Raw genomic sequence first — 24,870 nt, 5'->3', positions numbered from 1 at the left:
AATTATGTTTGAATCCAAAAACTATATATCATATAAACCTATCAAAACCAATGTTACATCTTTAGATCTACTAAAAATAGAATCAAGCATGCATTTAAAAGAGTCAAAAGTAATTCTAAAGTTTTAAATTGATTTTTACATATTTAAGGATTTTTTATTAAAAATTAATTTTGTATGTAGAATAAATTATATTTTAACATTAACATTTGTAATTTTTACATATAAACATAATTTTTATTCACAAAATTAATATTCAATTTATTTTAACATGAACTTATTCAAATATAACTCATTTTACCTTTATTTAAAATCAATTTAATCAAAATTAACATGGGTTGTTTAAAACAATATTTTTGGTGACACAACAATTTGATCACATTCAAACTACATTAGGTGGCAGGTGCCAAGTAGACCTCTTATTATTCTTATTTTAGGAAAATAATAATATAGAATGAATAATAATAACAAAAAGTTGGTGGTTTCTCTGTCTAAGAAAACACATAAGTGTGTGTTATGCATGCAATTCGAGAGAACCACTCGTGTGGGTTGTCAGCATCACTGAACATTTCTTGTTATGTTTTGGGGTAGGTGTCTTTAATTTATTGTTCTTTCTCTATTATATATATTTTACTCCTTGGGGATTGTGCTATGACCAAAAAATGTGTTTGGTTGTTTATGGAACGTTGGAAACTGCTTTTGCTTCCAAGAGAAGAAAGAAACCGATGATGAGAGAAAGAAAAAAAACAAGGTTAACGTTAATAATTATAATAAACATAATTCCTAGTAATATGTGTCATTACGATACTTGTAAAAGGTTCTGGAAATAGAAATTTTATTATTAAAAAAATTAATTTTAAAATTTTTATAAAGTTAAATACATAATTTTTAAGATAAAAATTTTACGTTTATTACTTTAAACTGTGTCTTTGAGCTATAAGTTAACATTTTCTATAAACATATGCAATATTTGTTCATAAATATAGAATTTTATTAATTAAATTATGAAAATTAAGAAAGTTGATAATAATAATAATAATAATAATAATAATAATAATATTAAAATTATTAATTATTAATTATTAATAGTATTTTTATAATTTTTTCTAAAAGAGATATTTTATTTATTATTGGTCGCAGAAAAAAATATAAACTAGTTAGATATTTTAATAAATAAATAATTAATATAGTTGAAAAGTGGAAAAAAAAATCTTACAAAATAGACAACTAAATATTTTATATTTAGAGACAAAAAAGTATTGTAATAATAATAATAATAATAATAAATTCTAAAAACATTATTATTTTCTATATGCCTTTCCCCACTTTAATTTTTTTGATTTTGTACTCAAAATTTAAGATTCAAGTAATTTTATCCTAGTAAGTATTAAATGTAATAATTAAATTTACAGAGCTATATCAATTTAGTAATTTATATAATAACTTGATTTTCGCAACGTGGTATATATCAATTAAATTAAGATTTTGTTATATAATTCTTCATGTTTTGATATGTTGGGAAGTTTTTGGTTTGAAGTTTGGAAGAGCTACAAAAGAAGATACCTTATTGTTGAGGGGAAGTTGTATCTAGAGACAATAACTAATAAGCAAAATTGATGTCAAGTTGTACAACCTTTACACGCGTCGGCATAGAATGACATGTAGCACATTATACCAAAACCAATTTGCTGATAAAAAAGGAATTCATTAAGAAAATTTCCTTAGACATACACTCTTGAAATGTGGAGGAAATATTGAGAAAGATTAGAGTCAAATTATAGTTTCATTTACTATGTATAGGTTGACTCAAGCTCAATTACTCAATTAGAGATATAAAGTATTCTTCGTGTAACAAATGAGGTCCATCATCAATCGTACGCGGGTGACCAACACTCTTAGGTTGGCGGCATTAGAGAACTACTTTTGTATGAGAAAAAAAGAAGAATATAACACATTAACTGATTAATAGTGCCTAAAAAAGATTGAAGTTCGTAGTAGAGATGAAAATAGGATAACCAAGTTTTATAAGGTCAAAGTAGGGATGAGAATAGATAGAGTACTATACTACTTGTTCTCGTAGTCGCAGTTTAAAAAAATACTCATATTTGTGTCTGTATCTTTTTGGATATCAATTTTAATACATGTATCCTTACCTTATTGATACCTAAGTATCCGTACTCATACTCATTACTCGCGCTTTAACTAAAATAGATCGATAAATAAATGATATTGTTGTGATTAAATTTAAAAATTATTCAAATAATTTAAATCCAATCATAAAGTATTATAAACCAAAATATTTTCTAACTCAAAACATTTCAAATGAACACTCGTTGCAATACACATTCAAATATCCATAATAATACTTTATGAAGTTGCAAGTCATACGACAATATTATTCGTTATCTGTAAAAACAATTGATAGGAAGTTACAAATATAATTATAAAGTCGCAATTAATAAGGCATAACTTTTAGTTATAAAGTCACAATTATTTATATATTCATCATAATCAAATTCTTAAAAAGTTTGCAAATGTTTATCTTTCGATTATAAATATTGTCATAAAAGGAAACAATTAATTAAACTAAACATTAATATAATAAATAAATAAATAATATATTTATGTAAGTGCGGAGCGGGTGGGTACTATAGTAGATGTACCTGCACTCATATCCGCTTAATTTTGTGGGTAATTATTCATTCTCATGTCCATACCCATTATACGGATTTTTACCCTACCCATTATGAATTTTTTTTACGGGTACCCATTAGGTCTAGATCTAATTGTCATCCCTAGTCAAAGTCTAGTCTACAAAATATTAGGCCAAATCTGATCTATTCCCTAACAAAAGTCCATTGTTAAGGTTTGATTTAATATTTTTTAAAGTGTGATAAGACATGAAAATATGCTTAAAAATATATTTCACTATTGTTATATGAAAGTCTACTGCATTCACTACTAGAATATTGTAAATAGACGAAGAAGTTAATTAATATATCATCGAACTTAAGTTCTATTTTGATATCTAACATGATCTTTTAGAGTATCTAGTATTATATTATATCATATTTTAATTTTATTTTTTATAATAATATTTTTTAATATATCAACCATCGATATAGATCAATATGTTTAAATTATAGAAAATGTTAACAAATTAATGATTTAACACACAAAAAACAAAACTTTATATTATAATAATATTAATAATAAAAAATTTATTTATATTAAATTAAATAGGTCAGTCTGAAATATCTAAAAGATTTTATTTGTCGCCTTAACTTCACATTTTTAGTTAAATAAACTTTAAAAAAAAATATTGACTTGACTTATATATAAAAAGTGTCTAATGTGGCTTAGGTCTGTCATAGACTAAATCATATACATTTGTTGATAAGTTTAACCTATTTTCATCCTAGTACGCCGCACACGATGTAATTTTGTTTCAAATTTATATTTATGTGGTATTAAGTTATAATTAATTATATCGCAATTGTTAAATAAAATTAGTAGTTCTTTCCCTTATATAAACTTTCGTTATAAAAAAATGCAACCCTGTTAATTTAAAAAGCAAAGTACCATGTATGAGAAACTAAAAGCATGAATATATGGTTCTCTAAACAACAAGATTCATATGAGGTACACCAAAAAAGCATGACACTAAATAAGACATTAATTTGAGTCACACATAAGCAAGGACATCAATGTTTTTCCCCCAAGTATATGAAAATGTTAATCTTGCAAAGTTTTGAAACGTAATCATTATGTGGCATTAGTTTGTTTGACTAAGGAAGTTAAATGTACAATTGTTGTAACTCCTTGCCAGGAGACAACAACACCAGTTGTTTCCTATGATGTTTGCTTGTAAAAATTCAGTAATCCTTCCGTTTTAAAATAATTATTATATTTGTAAAAATATTTATTTTAAAATTAATGTTATTTTTTATTTTCAATACTACTGTGAGTATTTTATTTTAATTATATTTTTCAATTTATGTCGTGTCTATCACTTTTAAGTTAGTACTTTTTATTTTGCATTTATAATAACAAAAATAAATCAATATATAATTAATATAAATAGTTTGATAAAATGAGAGTTTCTTTTCTTTCATTTATCATATTTTCACTGACTAATAATTTGCATATTCTTAGACGCGTTTGTTGTTTTTGCGTACTGTTTTGGACAATCCCTAATATATACAAAATTAACACTCCTTGTTTTCTTTGGATTGATTCCTTCTATGCACAAAATGATATGCATGTCACGTTTCACTCAAGTCTTACACTACATCATGCATTTTATGCCCATACCAAATTACATATAGCATTCACTTTATAAACTAAAAATTTGGCTTTAGCATCATGCATTTATTCCCATGCCAAATTACATATAGCATTCATTTTATAAACTAAAAATTTGGCTTTAGCATGAGTGTTATCTTTTTTTTATTTAGGTTAAAACAACTTCATTGATTCAAGAGAAAGATACAAGAAAATTACAACCCGATTAAAATCCCAGTGTTTTCATAAATTCCATACTTTTAACATAAAAGCACTATAAATAAAGCCTAATAAGACATGAGCAACTATGAACAATGAATGATATCGGTTTAAAGAATAAGTTAGTTATATATTTTTACCATTAATTGATTTTAATAGAAAGTAGTATAAGTTGAGTTAGTGCTTGCATCTAAAAATAAATAATTTATTAGTCGAACCACAACAAGTAGTTAGATTTTGGAGTAGTTGAATTTCCCTTAGTCAAATTATGGCAAGGTGTGTAAAGAATAATCAAATATGAGTTAGATGAATCTTCCTCAATTTACAAAAGTCCATAAAAGTCACATACACAAGTGTAGATAAAAAAGAACACAAGAAATGGGAGGTTGAATTGTGTTCCTAAAAAAATTGCGCGACTATACTCAAAGTAAAGAAGATAAAGCACGAGTTTGAAAACAGAGCAGAGAGACACAACAATTTATCTTAGTTCACCACCAACATCGTAGCTATGTCCAGTCCATTTAACTTGAAGGATTTAATCCATTAAAAGATCAATGAATCAGACTTACACTTGAACATCACACAGACTGTGTTGAATCTTCTCAACATTCTATCTTAGTATAGTGAAATTCAGCCGCTACTGGACTAGGTTACAAAAAAGAGGTTTTGGGGTTTATCTGAATAAGCTCTTGCAGAGAGTGTTTATAATATTTTCTGTAGAAAAATTCTCTTATCACTAATAGGATGATTACGACAGTACATATGTGATTATCGTTCGTTGCTTGTATGCAGTGTATTGTTCGTTGTTGTTTTTCTCCATTGAGGGAGGCATGTCCTTTATATAGTACAATTAGGGTTTCTAATTGTTGTGCTGATTGCAAAAAATCAGGATAATCCATAAAGTTTCGCATTGTATCTTTGTGGAATAATTTGACAAAGAGATTTTCCAGAAAAGACTGATATTGTATTGATTTCATTATATGTTTGAAACAGTTGAAAACCAGAGGGAACGATGATCAGAGAGTGTCTTAAGATATTTAGATAATTAGCTGATTTAAGATGAGTATTCCACATTTTTAACGCCACTTACAATCAACACTGAGGCACAATTCCAGGAAAAGGCACACATGAATAGTGATATAGAGACATGTCAAGAAGATCGGCATATTGAAAAAGTTATCAAGCATTACTTGTGTAATAAGTCGAACAAGGCTAAATTTCTGTAAACAAAACCGCACATTTTTAAAATGCTTGTTAGAGAAGAGATCGATATTAGGTTAAATTTTTATATTTTTTTAATATATAAATTTTTTAAGAAAATATAAATATACATTTTCAAGGTAATAAATATCATATAATTGAAATATATATTTTATCAATTAATCTTGCAAGTACCGCATGCTTTTGCTTGTTTTGGAAGTACGTGGTACCCCACGTTTAGCTTGTATTTCCGTAAATTTTACACCATGACAATTCCCTCAAACCACTCACTTTCATGCTCCGCAAAAATAGTTGTTTTAATTAGTGGTGGCTAAAAACAAGTAACACGAGCCTCTAGAGTTGAATTATTGATTTATACGTGCTTTTGGCAACTTTTGGAAATCACACGACCCATTTTGAGTTTATTTGACTTTAAAAAATCCAGTTGACTAATATTATACATATTTAGCTATATGGACTTCATTCAACCGATCTTTGTTGAGTCAACAAATATCTCATGCGTCACATTACTTGTTGTTGATGAAACACGATGCAACACAAATAGTAATTAATGTGTGAACAATGTCATCATTTCACCGTAAAATGGGAAAAGTAGTTGTTGCAAACCTCTTCTTTGTTCGTGAGTGGATGAAAATTAGTTAAGATTTTGTCGATTTGGTTACTCCAACGGGGATATTGGATTTTTTTTTTGACTAATCATGACATTTAAGTCATCATTACCTTGAATAAATCCTCTTATATAAATAGCCTTAGTCGAACCTAAATTTCTCACTTCGCTATTTTTTGCGTTCTTCTTTTTGTTGATTCTACTTGCTTTATGTATTCTTCAAGTCTTATAACTCTCTCTAAATGCCTTCTTTTGAAACTCTAATCATCACCATATCTCATTTAGAGAAAAAGAAAAAAGATGTGAAGATTATGATGAAGAAGAAATGAAGTATGAAATGAGAGATAGAGAAAAAGAAAAAAAGATATAGAGATTATGGTGATGACGAAAGAAGGTAGGGGAAAAAGCAAGAAGGCAAAGATATTTTGAGATATATTTAAAGAATGACTTACCTTTTTTCTAGAATGGGCCAAAAGTCAACTCGCTAAATTCATATTGGGCTTACACCACTTAACTAAAATTATTACATTTTAAATTAAACACAAATAAAACTAAAACTATTATAAAAAATTCACTTAAAATATTATTTGTTTTTTCTTCTAATTAACTCATTTTACGTCATTATCAAATAATGACCTCGACTGAAAGAACGAAGCAAACAAAAGTAATACACTTTTTTTTTTTTGTAATTTGTGTATAAACTTTATCTCAACTCTCCTATAATTTGCTAATATTTTCTTTATTTACAAAGACCTAAGGTTGCTCAGCCATCACCCAAAGAGTAGAATGCTCAAGTCAAATGATCTATGCTCAACCATCCAAGGCTACTCATAAACCTTCTTTCAAGGTATGTTGATGTCTTACCGGATCAATGTGAATTTTCTTTTTATCAACACGATTATGACCTTTATTTTCATTTTGTATTTTAGGTTGTTGGGTGATTTTTTATCGCACATGTGTCAAGTATGTATACTTCTCACTCAATTAACCGAAATAAGAATCAATAAAAATGGGGTTTTCGAATTTAGGTTTACAAAAATTGAAATTAAGAAATTAGAGTCATATATATATTGAAACGGCAGAATCACTTATTGAAATGATTAATCGACTAGTTCAGAAATGTAGGACCTATTGCAGATTTTTAAAGGGTTAAATTTCTAACTTAGATTCTATTCCTGTTAAGCATCGCAAGAACTACAATTAATTTAAAAACTGAATTTTGTCAAAGCAAATTTATTAATCTTATTGAGATTCGAATTAAACAATCAGAATAATAATATATTGAATGAAAAAGAATATAATCATCAAAATAAAAATAACACTATAAAATAAACTTCAAAGTCTTGATGAAGTTTTGAAACAATGGATTAATCTTAGAATTTAGTCTTCTATGAAAAATTCAGAAAAAGAAAGTTCATGTTCTATTGATGAAAAACCTAAAGTGACTATCTCTTCCAAAACATCCTTGACTTATTTTCATGTAGAATTAATTTTAAAGATAAATCATATAAATTTTTTTAAAAGATAAATCATATATTTTTTTTTTAAAGATAAATCAATTTTTGTCAAAAAAAATAATATGGGAAAAAAATTAATGACACAAATTAAATCAATTGTAGGAATAAAATAATGTTAAAAATTTATTTATTACAATTATGTCAAAAAAACAAATAATATGGCCCATGCAGGTCTCGAACCTGCGACCTTATATTTAATATTTAACTTTAATAGTATTAAACGCTGCATTAAAAATAATAATTTTAACCACCATCAAAACGTCTTTCATTAAAAAAATAAATAAATAAAATATATATAATTCATTGTTGTTTTTAAATAAAATCTCCACTCTTAGTTTTGCAAGTAATTGACCAAACTAATTCTAAAAAACAAATATCTAATAATCATCCTCATATAAATAATAGAAAGATAAAAAAACCTTTATCTTTAATTACCATAATATCCTACAATTTACAGCCAAACAAATTTCATCCATAAAAATTAATGGATGAAAGCATATCATAAAACCAAGAATATATAGGTATGTCCCATATGAGATGTATGGAGAATAATTTTCAAAATTTTATGCATCAATTAAACTCTTCCTGGTGCATTAGGGTCATGGTGGTTGTTTGCTCCTGGATCTTCGTAATCTTCTATTTCCAAATTTACCCTTCCCTTTACTGTGAATTTTTCTTCATTACTTAATCCAATAGCACTTTCCTATTATTGACAAAATTCAATTAGACCATTAATATTGTTCAAAAATTAGAAGCATAAAATAGAGCTTGATGTATAAAGAGGAACTATGAGATTAAGAATATTAAAAAACTACAAATTACTTGGATATTTATATTACAACCTGAACATGTGTAGTTTGCATTGAGGACTTTTCAATCTTTGACAAAAGTTTTCCTGCAAAAACAAAAATTTGATATATATTTAGTGAATTTAATTAAGTAATAAAAAAAATGGGGTAATTCCATTTACAATAATTGATTTAAATTTTTTTCTATACATACTTGAAGTTTGGATAGAAGAAGATGCAACACATGAGAAAACCATAAATAATATGAGGCAAAGCAGGGGTAATTTGTTGAACATGTTGAAGAAAAAATAAAATAAAATAAAAGGTAGATAAGATAAGAGCAAAGGAGGATAGTGATGGTATAAGAGAAGCTATGTGTATACAATGTTTATATAGAATCCTAAGGAAGTTGTTTGTATTGTGAAATGTACAATAATATTAATTATAAGTGTTTCATGTCATCTTCAAACTGAACATTTTTGTAATTTCTCGTTGTAACAATTTATGGTTCTTAATTTGTTGAAATGATTCCACTTGCTTGGTCACCTTTTAAGCATTATCTAGATGTGCCTTCTCGACATGATTATTAATTATAATTTCAATTCAATTAACAAAATATCATATTAATGCATATATTTAGATTAAATATATGTGCCTTTTCTTTTTAGTTTTAAAAATTATAATTATTAGGGAAATTGAATTCTAGTAATCCAGATTGGGGTAAGTAAAATATAACAAAAAATTATTTTGGTCAGAATTAAACTCTAAATTGGTATATAAATTTCAAAATTAGGGTATATTAGTGTTTTTTTTAATGATGGTTATTTAAAAACAATCTAGAAGAGGGACCAACTAAGTAGAGGCCAAAAAACTTAAAGATAGTATATAGTAAAGTTAGGGATGAGAATACGTCAGGCTGCATGATAGAGATTTATGGTTCGGTTTATTAAAAGTCTAATTTGGTCTGGTCTGTTTAATAAAAATGTTAGATTTTTTAAAAAGTTTATTTATTTAAATAGACTAGGTTCAGTCTCTTTAAAAATTCTATTAGACCTGATAAAAGACTCGTCATATTTTTATATTAAAGACTCTTTATTTTCTCTTTTTAAAAAAAGACTTTTGATATTTCTATAATAAAATACATTTTATTTGACTTTTAAACCCTAATTTTTTCTCTCATCCCATACGTATTCTCTCTCACAAAATCATTGTGCTATAAATCCAATGTTTGTATTTTTTTTTTTTATTAATAATTATACATCAAGTCTATTGCAAAAAGTGAAAGAAAAAAAATAGATGTTATGGTTGTACGGGTTCAATAAAATTCACATTTTTTATGAGTGTATTAACTTTTTTAAAGATAGGTGAAATATCATTTTTATACACCTCTGACCACAAAGTAGGTCTAGACCAAGACTTATAATAAAGTCTTTGATAGATAATATATCATACTCAAGCGTTACTTTTTTTAAGTAGACTTAGTCTATTTAAACAAAGTTCAGTCTGACCCCACCTATTCTCACAACCTAATAATAAAATAGATAGCACTTAACTTAATTTCAGATAACACTTCAATCCTTTATTTTTTTTCCGATTTAGTCATTTATTTAATTTTAAGTAAACAGTTTGATCTTTTATGTTTTAAAATATTAACAATGTTATCATTTTTTTACAAAAATTCATCAAAATTTTCAAACAAAACTCATAAAATTAATTATCATCTTCAATATAATGCAAATTTCATCAAATTTATAACTCAAATTTTCAAATAAACTCATATTTTTATTCTTCATATTTTCGAATTTTAGTAATAAAATTAAATAAATGACCAAATCGGGAAGAAAAAAAAAAGATAAAGGACTACTGAAGTGTGATTTGAAATTAAGTTAAGGGACCGCATGAGCAATTGTGCCTATAAAAAAATACTTCATTTTATTAATATATTAACTTGTTAATCTATTAAAAAAATATGATTAAATACTTATTTAAAATTTTAATATAAACTAAACTTTTAAATATGTTAATAGATCATACTAGATTTTTTTATAAAAGTCAAATGCAAACTTAAAAAAAAAAAAAAAAAGTCTATATGTCACAGGGCAGACTTAAGTCTTAAATTTTTCTGACATACCAAACTTAAACATTTCAAAATCTAGTCCAGCTCTATTCCACCATAATTTCATAACCATAACAATATTATTATTAAAAAAGGAAACTAATTAAGTAAGCTACTTCTTGTTATCCTTTTCCTTTTGTGCAGCATGCAGATCAGGAAAATAGCCTTGAGGATTTTTCTCAAATTCCTCCCTTGAAATGTTGGATCCATATCCATCAAGGAGTTTTTATTATCATCTTATTAGTAGTACAAACTTTGTCTTTATTGTTGTTTCCACCTCCAGGGGCAACATTGTCATTTCCTTTGGTGTCCATAATTCAAATAACAAGATATTAGACTATTAATAAAGAAAAGTTTCATTTTCAATATAGTCGGTGGGTGTTAGTAATTAATTAATGCATATGTATGTGAAAATCTTTAAAATAATGTAGATTAGAAATTCATATGTTTTAAGAAAAGTGGATGACGTAATTAATATAATATGTACATCCTGTATTTTACTTTTATTAAAGGTGAGGTTTAAGTTGTTTTTAAAAAATTATGGATTATTTCTCTTTCAATAAAAATTTGTCACATAAATAAATGTGTTCTATGTGTTATTTTTATTGAATATTAGATAAACTATTATTTCAAAGGTAACTTAGAAAGAAAAAAAAAACACATTTACTAAATTGTTTATTGTGAATAGATTTATTTAAAGTTATTTTTTCACATTTCAAGATAAATTAATACTAATATAATTAGTAAATTTGAAAAGAGAGTAATAAATATATCAAATAATTTAAATAATTTACATAAGAGCTTATATTTTAGAGAAAAAAGATTTAAATATCTCAACTCCTCCTAATTTCCATAATAATTGACTTGACTTTGACATCACATCTTCACTCAAAATCTTAATACATTATATGAGTCAGCTCTCTTGTATATTTAACATTTCATTCATTCGTATTCGATGTGAGACTAACCACTAACACTTGAATTTCAACAATATTTATCTCATATTTAGTTAATGTGGGACTAACCACTAACACTTGAATTTCAACAATATTTATCTCATATTTAGTTAATGTAGGACTTAATTACTCACACTTGAACTCAAAAATCTTCTCTCTCAAGTGTGAATCTCTCACATCCTATACTTGCTCTACCTCCTGACTACACTGCTGGGAAGACTTTCGATACAAGAATCTAATACTAGAATCCACTTCTGATCCCTCATCAAGCTCTGATGCCAATGGTTAGAATTCAAGTGTGAGTGGTTAATCTAACATCGATTAAGAATTAAGAAAATGTTATATATATAAGATAGGTGATCCATACACATAATCTCTTAAAGTTTTTAGTGAAAATGTGGTGTTAAATTCTTTTGTAGTTCTAGAACATTTGACTCGTTGTTGCTCTCGCACTCCTCTAACTTCACCAACATGACTTTTTCAAATCTTCAATATAAACCTAACATACATTTTCAATCTAGAAAAGTGCTTCGTAGGTTCCATTTAAATACGATAAAAGTCATTTAATCGAGAATCATGGAGTATCATATGAAATCATTTACCTTTTTTCTTGTATGAATATTGTATCAAGCTAAACATCTTTTCTTAGGGATAAGTGATTATTGATGAAAACCTTATATATTTGATTTTATACAAAGTCCGACAAAAAAAATAAAAATTAAGCAAAGTTATAAAAGTCTGTCATAAATAGTTTTAGTTTAGTAGAATTAGGATCCTCTCTATATTTCAAAACAAAATGAGTTTCTCAAAAAAAATGAAAACTGCTATTACTATAATTTAAATATATAAATATCTAGTTAATATCACTATTTTTTAAATAAATAAATAAGAAATTAGGACTTTTTATTTATATATCCTCTTTTTTAAAAATCTAACTATTATACCTCACATCAAAAAATATATATAAAATGTCCTTTTTTTTTTTTTACTGGAGGTCGTACTCTGATTATGCGAATAATTTTTTTTCTTTAATAAGAGGTCGCATCTCCCAAATGTGACCATATACTTTAATTTATTTATTTTTTAATTTAACAAAATAATAATTTTAATTTAATAAAAAATAAAATATTTAAAAAATAATAATATTAATAAAATAAAATACATTTAATTAAAAAAGTATAGACGTATTAAAATAAATAATGTGTTCTTAATATTGTACAAATTTATTTATTTTTTTAAGAAAAGATATATAAACAAAAAAATCCAAAAAAAATAAGCATTAATTCCCATATATTATTTTACAATATTTATCTTGAATGTATCGCCTGTGATGTAACAACATATATTTATTATTATCTATGATTAATAAACAAATTAAGAGAATTCAAAGGTAAAAAAACATAGAGAATTTCATTTGGCAACAAAATAGTGAAGTTCAAAGCATAGGAGCCCGATTCAACAGTAAGATCCTATTCACACGCTTTCTTCTTCAAATCCATTCCAATTCTAACCATAACACACTCACAAACACAACAATCACACACAAAATTGCGTTATCTCTGTTTTTTTCTTTTTCTGTGTCAACGACTATAGCTACAACTCACTAAAACAACCATTTTGTTTCTTTCTTCATGTTTCTTTGTTGACCCTTTTGTGCATTGAAATTTTCACAAATTAGATAGATTTATTGGTAAAGTTTTGTGCTTTTGGTTACCCTTTATCCTTATCTCAAATGGGTTTTCATCATAATGTCATTTATAGAGCTAGTAATGACTCAAGACATCTAAGATTGTAAATGTTTGTGTTGGATTATTGAATACTTTGATAAAACTCATCTTCATTATATTTTCTCCAAAGTCATTGCAAAAGTGAATCATGGTTGTGATTATATCAAATAGACAAGTGTTGATTTTTTGCTTGTGAGTTGTGAATACTAGCTATGACAATGGTTGAGAGAAATTTGAATTCTTCTAAGATTGTTTCTAAAAAATCATTGTTTTTCTTAATGACAATGACATCAATCATGTTCTTAATGTCATGGTTCTTCGTTCTGCGGTCCACGGGCCGTCCTAATTTCATCGATCTCAACTTATTGCCAAATTCAAAGCTTTTATCCACCCTTGAAGACTCGAAGTTTCAAACGAAAAGCCAGAACATCGAGTCCTCATTCGGAAACCGTGCGATTCTAGTGGATACCGAAGATGTTGAAGAGGAAAGTGAGACAAAGAATGATATAAATGATGGTGTAAAATGTAGTAGTAATATTAGAAATGATGATTTTCTTCTCAAGGTTTTCATGTATGATTTACCATCTGAATTTCATTTTGGACTCTTGGATTGGAAACAAAGTGGTGAAAGTGTTTGGCCTAATGTTAGAACAACAATACCTGGTTACCCTGGTGGTTTGAATTTGCAACATAGTATAGAATTTTGGCTTACATTGGACATTCTTGCATCACAAGTAACTAATGCTCCTAAGGCTAAGACGGTGATTCGAGTTCAAAACTCTAGCGAAGCCGACATTATATTCGTGCCATTCTTTTCGTCGTTGAGCTATAACCGAAACTCAAAAAGTAGTCCAAATGTGAAGAAGACAAAGAACATGATACTTCAAGAGAAGTTAGTGAAGTATTTGACATCTCAAGAGGAATGGAAGAAATCAGGAGGAAAAGATCATTTGATTATAGCACACCATCCTAATAGTATGTTGGATGCAAGAATGAAATTATGGCCAGCTACATTTATACTTTCTGATTTTGGAAGATATCCTTCAAGTGTAGTTAATGTTGAAAAAGATGTGATTGCACCTTATAAGCATTTGATTAGTTCATATGTCAATGATAATTCCAACTTTGATAGCCGTCCAACATTGTTGTACTTCCAAGGAGCAATATATAGAAAAGATGTATGTCCTTCTTGTTCTTTAATATCTTTTTTTTTTCTCTGTGCTTCTTTTTTTTTTCTTTTGAAAGAAGTTAATTCAACAATGTCGTAGTTTTGCTTTAATTGAATTTAGTACACAAAAAAACTTCTTTTTGTTTTAATCATTTGGTTCTTCTGAGAAAGGATCCAAATAATTTATAGTTCAATCGAGAGGTAAGTAAAATTTGGACAATGATTATTGCAATTAGGATTTGAACTCGGATATTCTCAATTGATTCATCCTTAATTGAAATTTATTTAATCACTTGAATTCGGGTGCTAGGAATTTTTTTACTTAATCTTCTGTTTCTAATGAGAAAGAGACCCTAGTAATTCAGAGTTCGGCCAAGAGATAAGTAAAATATGGCTAAACATTGCTCTAATCAGGTTCAAACTCGGGTACTCTTAATCGAGTTATAGCATTTTTCTATGTTCTTTCTTCTTATTATTAAAGATTGTTATCTATGTCTCTTGTGAATTATAAAGTCAATATAATTTTTTTGTGATATGATCATGCATTGAAAATTATTGTCCATATTGACTTCAATTTCTTTTCATCTTATGATTAGGGAGGTTATGTAAGGCAAGAGCTATATTATTCATTGAAAGATGAAAAGGATGTACATTTTTCATTTGGGAGTATTAAAAATGATGGAATCAAGAAAGCAACAGAAGGCATGCGATCTTCAAAATTCTGTCTCAACATAGCAGGCGACACGCCTTCATCGAACCGCTTATTCGATGCAATCGCTAGTCATTGTGTCCCCGTGATCATCAGTGACGAAATTGAACTACCGTTCGAGGACGTCCTCGACTACTCCGAGTTCTGCGTATTTGTTCAGTCTATCGATGCTATCAAGGAAAATTATCTCATAAATTTCATAAGGAGTATAGGCAAAGAAGAGTGGACAAAAATGTGGAACAAGTTGAAAGAGGTTGAACATTTTTTTGAATATAATTTTCCATCTAAGGAAGGTGATGCTGTACAGATGATTTGGCAGGCTGTTTCACATAAGGTTTCTGCTGTGAAATTGAAGTTAAATAGATCTAGGAGGTTTTCAAGGTCCCCTCCAAGTATAGAGAAAGGATTGAAATCAATAAATGTACCTAAAAACTTTTGGTGATAAAAAATAATTTGGGTAGCATCAATAGATACCTAAAATATCAAGTTATGCAGCAATTAGAATCTTTTGGATATAAAAGTATCATCAAGTTACAATGTAGGTTGGTATAGATGATTGGACTTTCCACTCGCATCAGTTGTGATTTGGATTGAAGTATGAAATTATCTCATTAGTAGGCTACACTTAAATCGCATAGTAAATTATGACTATGATTGTTGGTTTCTCTAATCTTGCATGGAAATGTCTCCCCTGATATAAACTTTTTCTAGTTAAAGTTTAATCACGTTATACCTCGGAAAATGTGAGATTATTACTTACAATTTGATACTAACATTGTAAAGTTTCATCATATTATGAAGTATTCTAACTTGATTTTCATGCTGCTGTTTTTTTTGCCAGAGTTAAGATTCATGATAGAAAGGGTGATAATTAATGAAAATTTGTTACAAGTTTCTTTTACAACAAAATACAAGATGCTATAACTGAATATTGACAACAAAATGTCAACTTCAACCAAAATTATCAACAAATCCATTAAAAAAATAATAAAGAGAATGTTGTAGTGAACATTTTACATTATTTAATTGGCTAAGCTGAGCAATATCCGATGCTTTATTATATGATATAATTACAACTATGAACAAAGTAAAATATCCTTAAGTCTCAATCTCAAACTCAATTTGATGAAGGGCAATAAATATCAACAAAATCTAACTATAATGTTGAATTACAGCATTACATATGCACTGCATGAATATAGTAGGGACTGTGAATTGCATGCAACGCCTTCCTCGAACGGGAAATAATGAGCTACATTTTGATCTAAAAAACATCAAAATTATTGGTTCAGTACCTACACTGGTTCTACACATAAATTTCTATTTGGAAACATTAGTACAATGTACAGGAACTATTCTATGCAAAAGGATTTCCCCCAAATGAAGCAACTGGTTCCTGTGCCTGGATATTCCTGTCAAAAAGGCAACTCAAGTAAAAAACAAATGCATAGAATTGGACTACATTGCCTTTTATCAACATTTTAGAGAGAAAGAGAAGATAAAGAGCTAATAGGCCATATAAACCTGCTTGGATTGACTTATTTGAACTTACCTAAAAACATAAGCACTTGTGAAACTATTTAGAAGAACTCATGGAAATAACTTGTGACATTTCCATAAGTTCTTCAAAATAGCTTATATGAAACCAATTTGAATATATCTTATCTTATGCTATAGAAATAGTTTATAAACAAACACTTATATGATTGGCTCTTATAGCTCTTATACCACTTAATTAAGTTGTTTATCTATACAGGGTGATAGTCGGAAATTGGTACATCAAACCATTACATTTCTCAGGCAAATCTGAATAATCAAAGATGAAACTTAAGATACAAATCATCTTGCAAAAACAGAAAGTTGATTCAGTACCACTAACATGCCAACTTTTTCCTATCTCTCAACATTAGTGAGGAATCATGTAAAGGTCAGTTGTTAAAGCTTATAGAAATGCAAAATGGTTCAAAACATCGTAAAAAGAAAGAGATCAACAAGGAATACACATCTCAATAGACTTCAATGAAATACAGACACCATATCTCAAGGAGAGAGAGAGAGAGAGGGAGAGAGAGAGAGGGAGAGGGAGAGTAAATAGCAGAGATAAAGAAAGGCTATGTATGCAATGCAACTTACTGTAATTGAGAACTTGGTGTTTGCACAGCCATGAATGACAAACCACCTACATAATTGAATCAAAATAAGAGTACAATCATCATATGAAAATCATGCAGACAAAACTATTCAATTTGCATAGTGTGATGTGAGTACATATGAGATGGTTCAAACTTCCATTTCAAGTTTATAGGATTACCTTCTCCTGCAGAGGAAATATATGGGGTCACTGTATTTTGAGGGAGCCAGGGTTCAGAGATACCACCAAATGTAGCTGGCAAGAGAGCATCTGGCAGAGCAGCTTGCAATGAGCTCATATCAAGGAACTGCAATTGAAAGTTAAAAAACCAGTCATAATTAACATGATAGAAACTGAAGATCAAGTTAGCATCTCACTGTCTCCAATATCCCATAATTAACGATGTCAAAAGGCGGAAATACCAGAGTGCCGAAATTCATACTACAAGATTAATCTTAAAAGATTTTTGAAGCTGTGTGGTGGAGTGCAAAAAACTTATAATGGTCAATAGGAACATTACTACAACTTAAACTGAACAGACTCAAAAGGCTTCATGTATTAAGTGATAGGGCAGAATAGAAATGCCAACAATCAACACCAGAAACCTTGCATTGTGTCAGAAGAGGAATCATCGTCATTGCAAGAGATTAATATCATCTTGCAGAAATACCAGGCTTATACACATAACACATAACAGGAAATAACGATCAAAAGATGTGTGTACATGGTAGAACACATACCATATTGCTCTGATCTACATCAGAATCAAAGGGAAAATCAAATGGATTAGTTGATTTACGATTGATTCCATTAGGTTGAATAACCCCCTGAAAGAAAGAATATGAAATAATTAATAACTTTTAATAACTATATGTATATCAAACAATATACCCACATCAATGAAAGAAAAGCTCAATCAACCTAGATGCACAAACAATTAGGAAAGTATGGTGAAAGATAAGATGAGTCACTTACATTTGATGGGATGTCATGATTATCAAATCCTCCAATAGTGGCAACACCTTGGATTTCGCCTTTATTGGATCCCTGGTTTTTATTATAGAAGAAAAACTTAAACCCAAATTTTATCATATAGATTATCATGGTAATACAACAAACATACACCAACCTCAGAAGCACTTAAATCCAAAATTTCTGATGGCACATGTTGCAACTGTCCTTGATTATTGCCATCCACATGAAGATGGGTACCAGAATATTCAAATGCATTCCATGGCTGTTCAGTCACAATATACAAAACTTCATTTAATTTTCAATTTATTCCGTAATGTTTTAAAATTTTGATGTGGAACAAAAAGCATAGGACACCATCCATTTTGTGAAGAATAGCATATCAGAAAAGTTTAAGTTATTGGTGAAAGCATTTGAATAGTTTTATATCTAGCTGAGCATAAGATTTCAAAACCAACTATGGACCAAACTTCTGAACTTACTTGAGTGCCTGTTGCCATAACAGGAACTTGTTTTTCTCCATTCCACACACCATCATGCCATACATTTGATGTAACAGAAGAAGGTAAACCAGCACTAGGAATTTCAAAAGATGGCCATTGCATATTTCCATTTAAGGTTGAAAATGGATCAAATCTATCCTGCGAAGGTTCAGCACTTGAAGGTACTGCCACAGGAATTTCCACTTGTGCAGTAGAAGCTGTGAATTGAGGCGTATCAAATGTTGCCCACCCTTCATTTCTAGGAATGGATAACTCCACCGATTTTACATCGGAGGTTAAAGCAGAAGGCTGCTGAGGAAGATCCGCAAAGAAGTCAATAGATGCGAATTGGGATGTTTTCGTAGGTTGATTTCCCTTGAAAGATGGCACTGCTGCCATATCAGATAATTGAAACAGATCTCCCAATGGTGCTTGAGATGGTGCAGCTGTTTGAAAAAGATCAGCAGACCGAGCTGATGCGACTGGTGCCTTAGAAAGGTCCAAGCTAACAGATCTTGCAGGACCAGATGGCAGTGGAATTCCTAATGCTTTATCCTGAAGGGACCCTGAAGATTGGACATGTTCTGAGAAAAAATCAACTAAACCACCAGAACTGTAAGATTTTAAGGTCGAAAAGTTTCCATCTGTTGGTTGCAATGATGTAGTTCTCTGAGGAAAGAAAACAAACCAATTTCATATACAAGACGTCAGAGAAATACATCATCCACTTGTTTCGAAAATATGACCAAAAGCACTTCAAATGTAATGTATAATAAATAAATAAATAGAAAACCATTTGAAGTGAATGTATATCCAGCGTTGTAATGATAATAAAGTACTCAAACTAAGCCAAGTCTGAATTGTTTTAGACAGGTAAAATTTGAATAATTGCACATTACAAAGAAAACTGCAATTCAATATTTAATAATAGGATTGACACTGACAGCAGCAGAGGTGTAGTAAACAATAAACATAGTAAACACATTGTTAATGAATATGACTCAATTTTCTCCCTTTCACAAGGTTCTTCTGCATTTTACTTAGTACATATGTCACCATTGAACCTGCTATATTGAAGAGGTCATCTTACTTGTTACTATCTTTATAAAATGTATTGCTATCTGCCCCGTTTACCAAGTACACGATAAATTGTTTTATTCCTGTGTTTCCATTCTAGATTTTTACAGTTCCTATCTTCCCTTTGCTCTAACAATTAATTTCTTAGCATTATGTATTTATGTTACTTTAAAAAAAAATAGGGATGGGAAATAATATTATGAATTTTAATTAAAAACTCAAACATAATTATAATCCTAATTCCTAAATGTGGTCCTTCAATAAAAAATATTCTGATTCTCCAAACAAATATGGTAAATTTAGAAATGAATGTTTTTTTATACATAGTATCTCATAGTGGTTCATATGGAATCAGAATTCAGAAGAGTGAAAACATGAATAGAGCTGCATCTCAACTCAAGTACTCCCACAATATTGACATAACATTACTTTTTTTTGGTGGATTTTTTATATAACATGACTAGTGAAGAAAAAATAAACTGTTTCAAGTGAGCGTGCATATACTTGTATATCAGAAGAAAGAGAAAAAAACCTGCAGAGGATGAATTCCATTTGCATCTCTCTTGGCAACGGCATTAGATTCGAGAGCTGCATTTTTTGCTTGAGACCACACATCTTCGCTTGAACGAGAACCAGGAAGCATATAAGATGGACTGCTACACTCAATGTCCTTAAAAAACTTAGGAGACTGAACATCTGATTTGAATTGCTCATGACCACTAGACACGGAAAAGTCAGAATTTCTGGGCCCAGATCCCTCATTTGCAAATCTCTCATCATAAGTGTGATCACTGAAACGACCGGGACTGTAGATAATACCAGACATCTTCCCATCATAACGGACTTTATCTGAACCAGGCTTTCTCGTCAGAACCGCTGCTTGCTTTCCATAGCGGCGATCCTCATATTGATTATCATATGGAGGACTTTGTGAATATGAATGATAAGAACTGGCACGCCTTACCTCCTCTTCATGAATTGTGGGGCTCTACAGATAATTGTAGATATAAAATGTTAGCATTTTACTCAAGGTTGAAACTAATTTTGATTATGAGTACATTGGTATATTTAATTATATTTAGCTGATATTTTCACTGACTTCACTAGTCTAAAATTCTATTAAACAATTACATGCACAACAATGGAAATAAGATCAGTGTCATCACCATACTTATATATAACATATTTCTATTCATTTTATTTATTTTAACTTTCATTTTTTTTAATTGAAATATAATATTTAGAACAAAGGCTTTGTTCAGATGGAAAACCGAATAGCAACTATGAGGCTTAGCCATATATGTACATATTCAGAGAAACAATCAAAATATCTAAGAATATATTACCTGTGCATCTCTTGGCGGCCTTTCAGACGACTTGGTTCCAGCATATCTTTTATCCACATAGACATTCCTTATGAACTCCCTTACTTTTTCAACATTGCTGCAAAAGCATAACATGATAATGTCAAATAATGAATTATGGATATTAATATATGTAAACACCATCTTAGTTTAATAGCGGTAACAATAAGCCACATAATTGTATTGGTACCTGCTATCTGGCAACCGCTGTCTTTGGAAGTCCCAATTTTTCAAATATAAATCCCTTGCACGCTTAAACAAAAGAACCGCAGATAAATCTCATTTCTAAAAATAATAGTCACATATAAAGAAAATTCATCCTTATACCTGATTACCACCGTTTTGAAGAGCATCAACTTCTTGCAAAGTGAATTTCGCCATTGACACAGACTTCACACGATGAGTAAACTCCCGACTGCATAACATGATGCCATCAAAATAAATAGGTAATTTTAAGAATACACTATTACCATTTAACAAATAAAACTACTACCAAAGGACATTTCATTGTGCAATGAGTATAAAACGTCAACAAAAAGGATTAATAGAAGACAGAACATAATGGTCTCTAAACAGTAAACACAATTCAAGGCATATAACTCCAACTGTAAGTTGAATCCAGATCATAAAATGCAATAATTATCAGGAGGATTCTTTTTTTCTAAGAACTTCATCTCACACCTAAAATTGTCCAGAAGTAAAGCAGAAAATAAAAATTAAAAACTAATAATAATAATAACAATAATAATGCAATTCCTAATAAAGCAATTTTTAAATAAGTATTAGAGTTTAAAGAAAATTGAGCACATAAGTCAAATCCTTAAAATAATGCATTTTCATGATTATTTTCAACCACAAGAACACCTAACATCACGACTGCATTGCAAACATGATATGACTCAATAGCACAAATATTGCACAAAACATACAACAACTGGTTAGATGGAAATCACAACATTTTCATACAAAAACAATTCATAATAAATAGCGGTGTTGCCTTTTCAATGATTGTTCAGGAACACTTGGTTAGTAGTGGCAAGCACCAGCACCCTCATACAAAATAATAGCATATATAGAGTAGTTGCTCAAATTTGAGTGCAAAATATTCTAACAGAAACTTCATATGGAACCTGTGTTTTTCCTCCATTGAAACCCCAATCAAATTTAATGTATAACTTAGTCTAAAATTTTCCATCCAACGCAAACACTACTTTTTCTCACTTCTAATCAAACTGAGCTTTGGAGGCAAAATCATTTTTTTCATATTACAACAACAAAACATGTTTAAAAAAAAAAACTCAAGTTTGTCCTGCATAAAAATAAAAAGTTCAGGGAGCTCAAACACTCCCCACAAACAAACAATCAAACACATTTGAACATTCAGGATATGACAAACAAAAAATATGAAAGAAGGATCACAAAGCAAAAGTTAATAAAATAAAAAGGAACTCACTGTATTCCACTGCAAGTAATGCAAGCGAAGGTCCAAAAAGTTGTACATACATACTGAGGTCCCTGTACAAACAATTGCATTTCAATTAGCCATGAATCATAGTATTATAAAAGAGACAAAAACCTTCATAAGTTCTTCATTTCACTTGTACCCTAAAATTCCTAAAGCATAATAACATAATAAAATCCTGCAGCAATGCAAAGGATGCCAATTAAAGAAACACACAAGATCAACTTTATTGAACTTAACCACATGTGTATTGTTGGGTCATGAGGGATCATCACACTGAACTGAACTAAGAGAAACCACACAAATGGACTAGAAACCACACAAATGGACTAGACACCACATCTTCACCCACAAACGTTGTAATTTAAGGGTTCTAATGAAAGGAAGGTGAAACTCTAAAATAAAAACATAAAAAAATTAAATTCCATTGACATTTTTAAACCTTCTCAGTTATCAGCAACTAAACCCCACTTAAGCTTCAAATTAATCAACTAACATAAGAACCCCAAAACAGAAATGGCAATGAGCCCAAAACACACTTTGTTAAACAAAAGGACAAAAAAAAGTTGAATTTACCAAACTATTACAGTTGATACATCTTCGATTCGGAGGAAGCTTCATAAGACCCCTAATAACTTTCTCAATCTTCTCTTCTTCCTTTCTACTTCCCATTTCCAAAAACCCCAATTAAAAAACCAAGGAAAACCCTAGAAACTGCAAATTGAAATCGAAAATTTCAGCCACCAACAATCAAGAGACGGTGGCAGATTGGTTCGATCTAGGGTTTTTTGGGTTCCTGGATTGGTGAAAGGTTGAAGATGAAGTGCTAAAATGATTTTTTTTTTTTTTTGTGATTTGTTTGGTTCACATAAACTGAATGAACTTTGAATACAAAAATAAATGAAACGTTCCCTTTTTTATGAGTTTTTTAAAATTTAAATTTTGTCGGCAATAATGTGCATTAATTATTATTTTGATGACCATAAAATATTCTACATTCAATTGTCAATTATAATTGTTATTAATGAAATCGTGAAATTAAAAATTCATATTCACTTCACTGTAAATTAAGAGGTCCTTCTTCTATAGACTTAAAATTTACTTTCACGATTAATTTTATTATGACCATTTTCCTTTTTCTCGAGTTACTATTCGCTCCGTTTCAAAACAACGGAAATAATTGCAACATCAAAAAATTATCACCTTTAATATAATTTTAACTACTTTTTTAAAATTATATATTTTGTTTCATACAATATGCATTCATTTTCAGTTATTATTCTTCATATGCATTTATGATTATAATAAAAACAATAAAGTCAATCACGGTACTCTTTTATTTAGTATTTTTTTATATATTGAATAGTATAATTATCATTAAAAATTCGTATTTTTATCGTATCTTTAACTCAAAACTTAATTGCAGTTTTGGTCTCCTATTTTGGCTGAATCGCGAAAGTAGTCATTTCATTTTATTTATCTTCAGTTTTGGTTCCTTAAACATAATTTTGGTCTAAAACTTGATGAAATTTCGTTTTTTTTGCATTTATTTAAGTCACAACATGCCTCAAGATCTCATTTGCAACAATTGTACTTGAAATATATGATTATAAATGGTGTAGTACGACTTTAAAAAATGAAATTTCATCAAATTTTGGATCAAAATTTCGTTTGGGGACCAAAACTGGTGAGAAACAAAATTGAAGGACTACTTTTGCAATTCAGCTAAAATAGGGGGACCAAAACTACAATTAAGCCTTAACACAATGTAAAATAGTCAAATACAATATTATTTTAAAACAAAGAAATAATTATTTTTCATGAACACAAATTTACTTTAGAGTATAATTTTTTCTCTCTTAAACAAGCAATTAATCTCTATCTAATGCAATAAATTGTATTGTGGTCTATATAAAATACAAAACATTTCGTTTTAATCTCTAAACCTGGCATGGCAATGGGGTAAGGCAGAAGGGAATTTTGCTTTCTCCATCCAACATTCCATTAACCGAGAAAAATCTATACCAATAAAAATCATATTTATTGTAATTAATATAATAAAATTAAAAATAT

General features: G+C 29.0%; 2 protein-coding genes and 1 long non-coding RNA gene across 3 annotated transcripts; 1 reads left to right on the top strand and 2 right to left on the bottom strand.

The window, feature by feature from the left end:
* Positions 1-8,221: 8,221 nt before the first annotated feature.
* Positions 8,222-9,045, bottom strand: LOC140919329 (uncharacterized). Its single transcript, XR_012162032.1, has 3 exons — positions 8,848-9,045; positions 8,688-8,740; positions 8,222-8,548 (listed from the first exon to the last, which is right to left on the bottom strand). It is a non-coding gene; the product is annotated as an uncharacterized lncRNA (long non-coding RNA).
* A 4,077-nt stretch (positions 9,046-13,122) lies between these two features.
* Positions 13,123-16,051, top strand: LOC101489145 (probable arabinosyltransferase ARAD1). The gene is made up of 2 exons (XM_004489588.4): positions 13,123-14,610; positions 15,197-16,051. The coding sequence occupies exons 1-2, from the start codon at positions 13,645-13,647 to the stop codon at positions 15,749-15,751; spliced, it is 1,521 nt and encodes a 506-aa protein (XP_004489645.1). The 5' UTR covers positions 13,123-13,644; the 3' UTR covers positions 15,752-16,051.
* A 294-nt stretch (positions 16,052-16,345) lies between these two features.
* Positions 16,346-23,693, bottom strand: LOC101488820 (probable ADP-ribosylation factor GTPase-activating protein AGD14). Its single transcript, XM_004489587.4, has 13 exons — positions 23,374-23,693; positions 22,789-22,850; positions 21,663-21,750; positions 21,526-21,587; positions 21,318-21,414; positions 20,504-20,959; positions 18,895-19,563; positions 18,570-18,677; positions 18,416-18,487; positions 18,181-18,267; positions 17,621-17,747; positions 17,443-17,488; positions 16,346-16,721 (listed from the first exon to the last, which is right to left on the bottom strand). The coding sequence occupies exons 1-13, from the start codon at positions 23,467-23,469 to the stop codon at positions 16,667-16,669; spliced, it is 2,025 nt and encodes a 674-aa protein (XP_004489644.1). The 5' UTR covers positions 23,470-23,693; the 3' UTR covers positions 16,346-16,666.
* Between the last annotated feature and the right edge of the window lie 1,177 nt (positions 23,694-24,870).

Source organism: Cicer arietinum, chromosome 2, assembly GCF_000331145.2.
Source record: "Cicer arietinum cultivar CDC Frontier isolate Library 1 chromosome 2, Cicar.CDCFrontier_v2.0, whole genome shotgun sequence".
Classification (NCBI taxonomy): domain Eukaryota; kingdom Viridiplantae; phylum Streptophyta; class Magnoliopsida; order Fabales; family Fabaceae; genus Cicer; species Cicer arietinum.
Note: the sequence above shows the minus strand (reverse complement) of the source record. Positions and strands in the feature narration are given on the sequence as shown.

Bases quoted from the DNA above. Each gene is read 5' to 3' on its own strand.
- LOC101489145 (XM_004489588.4), top strand. From the start codon at position 13,645: ATGACAATGGTTGAGAGAAATTTGAATTCTTCTAAGATTGTTTCTAAA. The intron at 14,611-15,196 runs GTATGTCCTTCT...TCTTATGATTAG, and splicing joins GAGCAATATATAGAAAAGAT to GGAGGTTATGTAAGGCAAGA.
- LOC101488820 (XM_004489587.4), bottom strand. From the start codon at position 23,469: ATGGGAAGTAGAAAGGAAGAAGAGAAGATTGAGAAAGTTATTAGGGGT. The intron at 20,960-21,317 runs GTAATATATTCT...AATTATCTGTAG, and splicing joins GGCCGCCAAGAGATGCACAG to AGCCCCACAATTCATGAAGA. The intron at 16,722-17,442 runs GTAAGTTGCATT...CCTTTTTGACAG, and splicing joins ACACCAAGTTCTCAATTACA to GAATATCCAGGCACAGGAAC.